This window comes from Chrysemys picta, unplaced genomic scaffold (assembly GCF_011386835.1).
Source record: "Chrysemys picta bellii isolate R12L10 unplaced genomic scaffold, ASM1138683v2 scaf1615, whole genome shotgun sequence".
NCBI lineage: Eukaryota > Metazoa > Chordata > Testudines > Emydidae > Chrysemys > Chrysemys picta.
In genome coordinates this window covers 3,760-13,825 of record NW_027054321.1, presented here as the reverse complement: position 1 = coordinate 13,825, position 10,066 = coordinate 3,760, and the positions used below count along the sequence as shown (strand labels likewise).

Below are 10,066 nucleotides of genomic sequence, written 5' to 3'. Positions count from 1 at the left end.
CTCCCTCCTGGGGTGACGCCCCCTAACTCAGCCCCTCTCATAGCAACCCCCCATCCCAGACCCCGCCTCCCTCCTGGGGTGACGCCCCCTAACTCAGCCCCTCTCATAGCAACCCCCCATCCCAGACCCCGCCTCCCTCCTGGGGTGACGCCCCCTAACTCAGCCCCTCTCATAGCAACCCCCCCATCCCAGGCCCCGCCTCCCTCCTGGGGTGACGCCCCCTAACTCAGCCCCTCTCATAGCAACCCCCCATCCCAGACCCCGCCTCCCTCCTGGGGTGACGCCCCCTAACTCAGCCCCTCTCATAGCAACCCCCCATCCCAGACCCCGCCTCCCTCCTGGGGTGACGCCCCCTAACTCAGCCCCTCTCATAGCAACCCCCCATCCCAGGCCCCGCCTCCCTCCTGGGGTGACGCCCCCTAACTCAGCCCCTCTCATAGCAACCCCCCATCCCAGACCCCGCCTCCCTCCTGGGGTGACGCCCCCTAACTCAGCCCCTCTCATAGCAACCCCCCATCCCAGACCCCGCCTCCCTCCTGGGGTGACGCCCCCTAACTCAGCCCCTCTCATAGCAACCCCCCATCCCAGGCCCCGCCTCCCTCCTGGGGTGACGCCCCCTAACTCAGCCCCTCTCATAGCAACCCCCCATCCCAGACCCCGCCTCCCTCCTGGGGTGACGCCCCCTAACTCAGCCCCTCTCATAGCAACCCCCCATCCCAGACCCCGCCTCCCTCCTGGGGTGACGCCCCCTAACTCAGCCCCTCTCATAGCAACCCCCCATCCCAGACCCCGCCTCCCTCCTGGGGTGACGCCCCCTAACTCAGCCCCTCTCATAGCAACCCCCCATCCCAGGCCCCGCCTCCCTCCTGGGGTGACGCCCCCTAACTCAGCCCCTCTCATAGCAACCCCCCATCCCAGACCCCGCCTCCCTCCTGGGGTGACGCCCCCTAACTCAGCCCCTCTCATAGCAACCCCCCATCCCAGACCCCGCCTCCCTCCTGGGGTGACGCCCCCTAACTCAGCCCCTCTCATAGCAACCCCCCATCCCAGACCCCGCCTCCCTCCTGGGGTGACGCCCCCTAACTCAGCCCCTCTCATAGCAACCCCCCATCCCAGACCCCGCCTCCCTCCTGGGGTGACGCCCCCTAACTCAGCCCCTCTCATAGCAACCCCCCATCCCAGACCCCGCCTCCCTCCTGGGGTGACGCCCCCTAACTCAGCCCCTCTCATAGCAACCCCCCATCCCAGACCCCGCCTCCCTCCTGGGTGACGCCCCCTAACTCAGCCCCTCTCATAGCAACCCCCCATCCCAGACCCCGCCTCCCTCCTGGGGTGACGCCCCCTAACTCAGCCCCTCTCATAGCAACCCCCCATCCCAGGCCCCGCCTCCCTCCTGGGGTGACGCCCCCTAACTCAGCCCCTCTCATAGCAACCCCCCATCCCAGACCCCGCCTCCCTCCTGGGGTGACGCCCCCTAACTCAGCCCCTCTCATAGCAACCCCCCATCCCAGACCCCGCCTCCCTCCTGGGGTGACGCCCCCTAACTCAGCCCCTCTCATAGCAACCCCCCATCCCAGGCCCCTCCTCCCTCCTGGGGTGACGCCCCCTAACTCAGCCCCTCTCATAGCAACCCCCCATCCCAGGCCCCTCCTCCCTCCTGGGGTGACGCTCCCTAACTCAGCCCCTCTCATAGCAACCCCCCATCCCAGACCCCGCCTGCCTCCTGGGGTGTCGCCCCCTAACTCAGCCCCTCTCATAGCAACCCCCCATCCCAGGCCCCGCCTCCCTCCTGGGGTGACGCCCCCTAACTCAGCCCCTCTCATAGCAACCCCCCATCCCAGGCCCCTCCTCCCTCCTGGGGTGACGCCCCCTAACTCAGCCCCTCTCATAGCAACCCCCCATCCCAGGCCCCTCCTCCCTCCTGGGGTGACGCCCCCTAACTCAGCCCCTCTCATAGCAACCCCCCATCCCAGACCCCGCCTGCCTCCTGGGGTGTCGCCCCCTAACTCAGCCCCTCTCATAGCAACCCCCCATCCCAGGCCCCGCCTGCCTCCTGGGGTGACGCCCCCTAACTCAGCCCCTCTCATAGCAACCCCCCATCCCAGACCCCGCCTCCCTCCTGGGGTGACGCCCCCTAACTCAGCCCCTCTCATAGCAACCCCCCATCCCAGGCCCCTCCTCCCTCCTGGGGTGACGCCCCCTAACTCAGCCCCTCTCATAGCAACCCCCCATCCCAGGCCCCTCCTCCCTCCTGGGGTGACGCCCCCTAACTCAGCCCCTCTCATAGCAACCCCCCATCCCAGACCCCGCCTGCCTCCTGGGGTGTCGCCCCCTAACTCAGCCCCTCTCATAGCAACCCCCCATCCCAGGCCCCGCCTCCCTCCTGGGGTGACGCCCCCTAACTCAGCCCCTCTCATAGCAACCCCCCATCCCAGACCCCGCCTCCCTCCTGGGGTGACGCCCCCTAACTCAGCCCCTCTCATAGCAACCCCCCATCCCAGACCCCGCCTCCCTCCTGGGGTGACGCCCCCTAACTCAGCCCCTCTCATAGCAACCCCCCATCCCAGGCCCCTCCTCCCTCCTGGGGTGACGCCCCCTAACTCAGCCCCTCTCATAGCAACCCCCCATCCCAGGCCCCTCCTCCCTCCTGGGGTGACGCCCCCTAACTCAGCCCCTCTCATAGCAACCCCCCATCCCAGACCCCGCCTGCCTCCTGGGGTGTCGCCCCCTAACTCAGCCCCTCTCATAGCAACCCCCCATCCCAGGCCCCGCCTGCCTCCTGGGGTGACGCCCCCTAACTCAGCCCCTCTCATAGCAACCCCCCCATCCCAGGCCCCGCCTCCCTCCTGGGGTGACGCCCCCTAACTCAGCCCCTCTCATAGCAACCCCCCATCCCAGACCCCTCCTCCCTCCTGGGGTGACGCCCCCTAACTCAGCCCCTCTCATAGCAACCCCCCATCCCAGACCCCGCCTCCCTCCTGGGGTGACGCCCCCTAACTCAGCCCCTCTCATAGCAACCCCCCATCCCAGGCCCCGCCTCCCTTCTGGGGTGACGCCCCCTAACTCAGCCCCTCTCATAGCAACCCCCCCATCCCAGACCCCGCCTCCCTTCTGGGGTGACGCCCCCTAACTCAGCCCCTCTCATAGCAACCCCCCATCCCAGGCCCCGCCTCCCTCCTGGGGTGACGCCCCCTAACTCAGCCACTCTCATACCAACCCCCCATCCCAGGCCCCGCCTCCCTCCTGGGGTGACGCCCCCTAACTCAGCCCCTCTCATAGCAACCCCCCCATCCCAGGCCCCTCCTCCCTCCTGGGGTGACGCCCCCTAACTCAGCCCCTCTCATAGCAACCCCCCATCCCAGGCCCCGCCTCCCTCCTGGGGTGACGCCCCCTAACTCAGCCCCTCTCATAGCAACCCCCCCATCCCAGGCCCCTCCTCCCTCCTGAGATTGACACCCTCCAGCCCCGCCCTCCCCGCGGCCACCCCCTGCGTTACGGCCCTTGCGGCGCTAGTCTACGGCCCTGTTGCCATGGCAGCAGGGCCCCGGAGATAGCTCCGCCCCCTCCACCCTGCTGCGCAGCCCGCGCGCCCTCGGACGGACAGGCGGCGGCGGCGGGGGGAGTTCTATGCGTAGTGACGCACGACGTCGCCTTGCGTGCGGCCGTGGCGCGGCGCGTGTCACGTGCGAGGGGAGCCAGCCCGGCGCTGGGGCGGGCGAGTGACGATGCCCAAGTACTGCCGGGCGCCGAACTGCTCCAACTCGGCCGGGCCGCGCCGGCCGGGCGGCGAGCGCCTCAGCTTCTATCGGTCAGTTCCGCCCGCGCGGCGGCGTGACGTCAGGACACGTCACGCGCTGGTCCGTGATGTCACGCGCGGGGCGCGCTCGGCCGCCCCCCCCCCCCCCGGACAACGCGGGCTGGCAACGGGAGGCGAGCGGCCGAGCCCGCGGGGGGGGCACGAGGCGTTAGAGGGTGGTGGGGAGGCAGGAGCTAGGGGGTGGGGGCTGGGGGTCAGGAGGCAGCAAGGTGGGGGAGGACTGTGGAGGGGGCAGGTGAGGTGAGGGGGCAGGACACAGTGGGGGGCGGTCTAGGGGGCAGGAGGCAGTGGGAGGACCGTGGAGGGGGCAGGAGGTGGTGGAGGGGGCAGGAGGCAGTGGGGTGAGGGGGTGAGACACAGTGGGGGGCGGTCTAGGGGGCAGGAGGCAGTGGGAGGACCGTGGAGGGGGCAGGAGGCAGTGGGGTGAGGGGGCAGGACACAGTGGGGGGCGGTCTGGGGGGCAGGAGGCAGTGGGAGGACCGTGGAAGGGGCAGGAGGCGGTGGGGTGAGGGGGTGAGACACAGTGGGGGGCGGTCTGGGGGGCAGGAGGCAGTGGAAGGACCGTGGAAGGGGCAGGAGGTGGTGGAGGGGGCAGGAGGCGGTGGGGTGAGGGGGTGAGACACAGTGGGGGGCGGTCTGGGGGGCAGGAGGCAGTGGGAGGACCGTGGAAGGGGCAGGAGGTGGTGGAGGGGGCAGGAGGCAGTGGGGTGAGGGGGTGAGACACAGTGGGGGGCGGTCTGGGGGGCAGGAGGCAGTGGGAGGACCGTGGAAGGGGCAGGAGGCGGTGGGGTGAGGGGGTGAGACACAGTGGGGGGCGGTCTGGGGGGCAGGAGGCAGTGGGAGGACCGTGGAAGGGGCAGGAGGTGGTGGAGGGGGCAGGAGGCGGTGGGGTGAGGGGGCAGGACACAGTGGGGGGCGGTCTAGGGGGCAGGAGGCAGTGGGAGGACCGTGGAAGGGGCAGGAGGTGGTGGAGGGGGCAGGAGGCAGTGGGGTGAGGGGGTGAGACACAGTGGGGGGCGGTCTAGGGGGCAGGAGGCAGTGGAAGGACTGTGGAGGGGGCAGGAGGTGGTGGAGGGGGCAGGAAGTAGTGAGATGAGGGGGCAGGACACAGTGGGGGGCGGTCTGGGGGGCAGTGGTGTGAAGGGGAGGACCGTGGAAGAGGCAGGATGTGGTAGTGGGGGGCAGGAAGCAGTGGGGTGAAGGGGAGCACCATAGAAGAGGTAGGAGGAGCCAGTGGGGTGAGGGGGCAGGAGGCAGTGGGGTAAGGGGGAGCACAGTGGAAAGGGCAGGAGATGGGGGGGTAGGAAGCAGCAGGGGGGCAGGAGGCAGTGGGGTGAGGGGGAGCACCGTTGGGGTGGGGAGTGGGCCATGCATGGGTGAGGTGCATGGAGCAGGTCATGGACCATATTAGACTGGGGTATTTGTCCAACATGATTATATCAGTGAGCGCCACGTGACATATGTTAATGGAGGGAGTGGAATTCCCCTCCCCCAGTAACAGGATAGTGCTGTCATATGGGTATGGGCCACGTGGTGGGTGTTGCCAGGTGCTGTACAGGGAAGGCGGGCCCTTTATTTAACAGCATTTAGTGACAGGTGCCATATAGTTACAGGGATGTGTACAACACCAGGGGTAGCCATGGTTAATAGGTCAGAGGCACTCTTCGGAATGGGGCAAGGAAATGGGGTATGTAAGGAATGGGGCAGGAAAACGCGCTGGAGAGCAGTAGATTCTGTCACTGCATCTGTTTTTATTGGTGTCTGGCTGAGCCCATGCATCTGCTGGCCTGGGGTGTAGGGGGAGGAGGAGCTGGGTGTCAAACATCTGGAATTTAGTACTTCCCTGGGGTTCATATTCAGGCCCTGCCAGCCGAGTCCTGGTGTCTGCTGCCACCTCTTTAATCACTGATATCTGTTTGGATATTTGATAGAATGCGGGCCAAGAGCAGTGCTCAGGGAGTCAGGACTTTTAGGTCCTCTTCCTAGCTATGCTGGTGACTCACTGCTTGAATTTGGGCAAGTCTCTTCACCTTTCTGTCCCTCAGTTTCCTCATCTGTAAAATGGGAATCCTAACACAGACCTGCCTCAAAGGGGGCTGTGAAGCTAAATCAGTGAATGTTTGTGGGTTGCTTGGCGATCAGAGGCTGAATGTGGCCATGACAATGTGAGGTTTGGTTGTCACTGAAGACCTCTTCTGATGTCCATGCAGGTTTCCCTTGCATAACCCAGAACGGCTCCAACAATGGCTCTCTCAGATGAACCAAGAGAAGTGGGTACCCACCAGATACCAGCATTTATGCAGTGAGCACTTTGCTCCGTCGTGTTTCGAATACAGGTGGGGGGTTCGCTATCTAAAGCCTGATGCTATCCCCACCATCTTTCAACTGTCTGAAAAACCCTTGGTAAGTCTCTGGTCATCAACTGATGTAGGGACTTTCCAGTGTGAACTCAGTGGGGGATGCTTGGGAGAGGGTTTTACAAAATAGCTGACATGGGAGGGAGCGTGGCTGAGTAACTAGTGTAGAGGACTGAGCTCTATTCCTTACTCTGGGAAGGAATTATCCCCATTTTTTAAGTTGGGGAAACTGAGGCACAGACGTATGCAGGGACTCAAAGTAAGGGCTTCTGAGCTATATTCCCAACCCTGGGAATGGGGTCTAATGGCTAGAGCAGGAGGGACTGGAACTCGGCTCCTGGGTTCTAGTCTCAACCCTGGGAGTGGGGTCCAGTGCTTAGAACATGGGGGACTCAGGGCTCCTGAGTGCTATTCCCAACTTCGTTACTGACTCTGTGTGACCTTGGAAAAGTCTCTCCCCCTCTCTGTAGCCTAGTTGTCCCATCTGTAAAATAGGAAGAATGATATTGTTCGTTTCCTGAGGGGACTGTGAAGCTTTGAGCCCCTTGGGGCTAGCTTAAAGCACCCTGTTTATTACTTGTGCAAATCTCGCAAGATGATCAGAAACCGGCCTAGTCACTGCCAGGTGGCCTGCCTATACCTGCTCGCTAGTTCAGGAGGCTATTGACAGTCTGTCACTCCCAGAGCAAACAGCTTGAGAGTAAACAGCTCTGTCATGTGACTTAACGAAGGCTAACAGCAATGGAGGAAATAATTGCCTAATTGGAACCTAGGAGGGGGAGGGGAGGAGCATATGGATCTGTCTGACTGTTTATGCTTGTGCGAGGTGTTGGAGAGGGGGCTGGATTGACGACTCAGGGACCCCGGAGGCAGGCCTTTGACAGCGCTTTAAATCTGGGCAGTCCCTGCAAAGCCCGGGGAATGGGGCCTGAGAATCGGGCCTGTTGGAAAACCTAAAGCCACTTTGTGTCAGAGGCCTCCCCAGCTGGGATAGAGCAGGTGTAAGGGCCCTGCCTGTAACACCTGGCATGGGGGTAGATCAGGGGACGGCCAGAGCACACAGCAATGTGTGTGTGTGGGGGGGGAGGTGTCAAGGGGGCAGCCAGAGTGCACTGTGCTGTGTCCATCCTCTGCTCCCCAGGGTCCATAAAAAAAGAGCATAACTTAGAGCAGCTCTGAGGCTGCTGTAATTGACCCTGGAAGCCGGATAAGGCTCTCCTGCAGCATTGGGGAATGCAAAGGGAACTTCTAGCCACCTCTTCCTCCTGCCCCAAGTAGGGCAGGTAATTGGACCCCCTCACCTCTGCGTTGTCCTTCAGAGGCAAATACATGTTGTTTCTTTGGTGGCTTGCAGAAAAGGGAGAATCCTGCCAGGCCCCCATGCGAAACACAGGCCAAGAAGCTAATTGGTGAGAACAGCATGGACAGGACCTCACAAGGGCCACAAGCCGTGGCCGCCCACCCCACTCCGGACACACTGGAAGCTCTCGCCATAGCTATCGACCCGGGTCTGTCCTCGGCCCCGATCTATGTGGAAGCCCAGCCCTCTGTCTCGGATCTGGACCTCCATGCCCTCTCCTCCCCTCTGGTCGGGGCGGTGAACCTGATGCCTCTCGTTCAGATCGTGGAGCCGCTCAACGCTGTGGCGCTGGCCGTGGCCTCGCCCACGGAGGGCGTAGAGTCCATCCCCATCCATCTCCCAGGCCAGCCGTTCCCTCCTGCCGTGGACCAGCGTGTGGATTTCTCCGTCGAGGCCTCTCCGGACTCTTTCGTGGCGGACGTGCCCGAGCAGTTTGCCACAGAGATCATGGTCTCTTGTGAGGACGCTGCTGTGGTGGACCAGGCCGAGGGCACCTTCGCTGCTGATCAGCCGCATACCCTGGTGGCCACGGTGGACCCACAGGAGATTACAGACCAGGGCACCCTCTTCATTGAGAATGTGTCCATCCAGCCCCTTCTGGAAACCGACCCTTCCACCGCAGCTGTCCTCAGCTCCCTGCAGGTGTCGACCACCCAGATGGTGGCGTATTTCGAGACCATCCCCACCGCGCCGGTGGTGTCCTCCGGCGCCATGGGGCCGCTGACGTCCAGTGCGTCGCCTCCCGAGACCGTGTTGTCCTCAGCCTTGACAGTGCCCATTGTCTCCACGGTGCCCATAGTGTCGAACTATGCTGCCGGCTCCCTGGATGACGACTCCTCCTCCTCCACCATCGAGGTGGAGCTCTGTGCCGAAACCCTGGAGGAGCAGCTCGAGGAGCACCGCTACCACAAGAACGAGCTGACCACCCAGCAGCTGGTCAACCTGGTGATGGGCCTGCAGAAGAAGGTCAAGGTGCTGCAGCAGCGACACCGGCGTCACTGCACCAAACTGGAAGCCATGGAGGGCGTGGTGGAGCAGTTGAGGAAGGAGAGCCTGGTGTCGGATGAGAAACTCAAGCTGCTGGAAATGGTAGGTTGGGCGTGTCTAAGCTCTGTCTGGCTGTTTAAGGGTATGTTCTGATGCTTGCCGGGTCCCTCACCACCAGTTGCCCTTAGCATGAGGGGGTCTTGTCTGTCCCTGCTGTGGGTCGGCTTCCTGAAACTACCAGCCTCTGGGAGCACAAGCCCTGACTTCCAGGCCTCTGCAGACCCCAGTCTCTCTGTACAGGTAAGCGATAGGCACATGCCCCCCGCCAAGTCCTTGCCGCATGCCTAGTCCTGTTCTGCTGAACACTGACAGAACTTGTACATCTGTTGTTCCCAAAGGAACACTACACTCCATCTTGTAAGATTCAACTCTGGGTCACCACACCCACCCACCAACACCACTTAGGTGTCTATATAGTGAAAACAAGAACAGGTTCAGCTGGAAACGGTTACTCATAGAACATCAGGGTTGGAAGGGACCTTAGGAGGTCATCTAGTCCAACCCCCTGCTCAAAGCAGGACCACTACCCAGACAGATTTTTGCCCCAGATCCCTAAATGGTCCCCTCAAGGATTGAACTCGCAGCCCTGGGTTTAGCAGGCCAATGCTCAAACCACTGAGCTATCCCTCCCCATGGTTACATATGAAACAAAATCATAACATGCTTTCTAGAGCTGATATTTAATTAACACAAGACATTCCCATATCTCCTACCACAGGGGTTCTCAACCTTCTTCTTTACGGGGCCCCCACAGCATGCTATAAAAACTCCGTGGTCCAGCTGTTCCACAACATCTGTTTTTCTGCACATAAAAGCCAGGGCCAATGTTAGGGGGTAGCAAGGAAGACAATTGCCCGGGGTCCCCACAAAGCTAAGTTGATCAGGCTTTGGCTTTAGCCCTGGGTGGTAGGACTTAAGGACTCGGTCTGCAGTCCCGCGTGGCAGGACTTCGGCTTTCTGCCCTGGGCCCTAGCGAGTCTAATGTCAGCCATGCTTGGTGGACCCCCTGAAACCTGCCTGTGACACCCCAGGGGGACCCGGACCCCTAGTTGAGAATTACTGTCCTACAAGATAGCCTACCCCACGTCCTTTCCCCAGCATTTTCAGCAAGTAGGGTTGAGTCTCCTTCTCATAAAATCAAGCCCACTGACAGCTTGAAGGAATAAGGGCGGTTCATAGGCACCCCCTAGAAATAGTCCTCCAAACCATTGTTTGCAAACAGGATAAACCCCCTGTGGCTTGTTTCTTCCTGTGTGCTGCTTTCTCTTTGATGTCACATCCCTCCATTAGTATTCGACAAGCCAGACCAGAGAGAGGAATGTTTCTTAGCTCCTATCTGGTGGAACTAAGGCAGGTTACCTTATGCATTGCTTTAAGAACATAATTTTTCTATGGAAACATAACTCCTCAAATATCCCCTGTACATCCATCTTGCACTGATCAAGAGGACCAGTATATGACACACTTTCAGTAGACCCTGAAATG

At 61.9% G+C, this 10,066-nt stretch overlaps 1 protein-coding gene across 2 annotated transcripts; it reads left to right on the top strand.

The window, feature by feature from the left end:
- Nucleotides 1–3,616: 3,616 nt before the first annotated feature.
- Nucleotides 3,617–9,309, top strand: LOC135980021 (THAP domain-containing protein 5-like). Of its 2 annotated transcripts, none has more exons than XM_065580114.1 (3): nt 3,617–3,808; nt 6,028–6,220; nt 7,529–9,302. In XM_065580114.1, exons 1-3 carry the CDS (start codon nt 3,726–3,728, stop codon nt 8,672–8,674), a joined length of 1,422 nt encoding a protein of 473 aa, XP_065436186.1. In that variant the 5' UTR covers nt 3,617–3,725; the 3' UTR covers nt 8,675–9,302. The 2 variants fall into 2 exon arrangements, with proteins under 2 accessions (XP_065436186.1, XP_065436188.1); XM_065580116.1 differs by lacking the exon at nt 3,617–3,808 and adding an exon at nt 5,179–5,504 and having other exon boundaries at nt 7,529–9,309.
- The last annotated feature ends 757 nt before the right edge of the window (nt 9,310–10,066 follow it).

Excerpts from the sequence above, each read along its gene's own strand:
- LOC135980021 (XM_065580114.1), top strand. The coding sequence starts at position 3,726 with ATGCCCAAGTACTGCCGGGCGCCGAACTGCTCCAACTCGGCCGGGCCG. Across the intron at positions 3,809-6,027 it reads GAGCGCCTCAGCTTCTATCG|GTTTCCCTTGCATAACCCAG; the intron begins GTCAGTTCCGCC and ends ATGTCCATGCAG. Across the intron at positions 6,221-7,528 it reads AACTGTCTGAAAAACCCTTG|AAAAGGGAGAATCCTGCCAG; the intron begins GTAAGTCTCTGG and ends GGTGGCTTGCAG.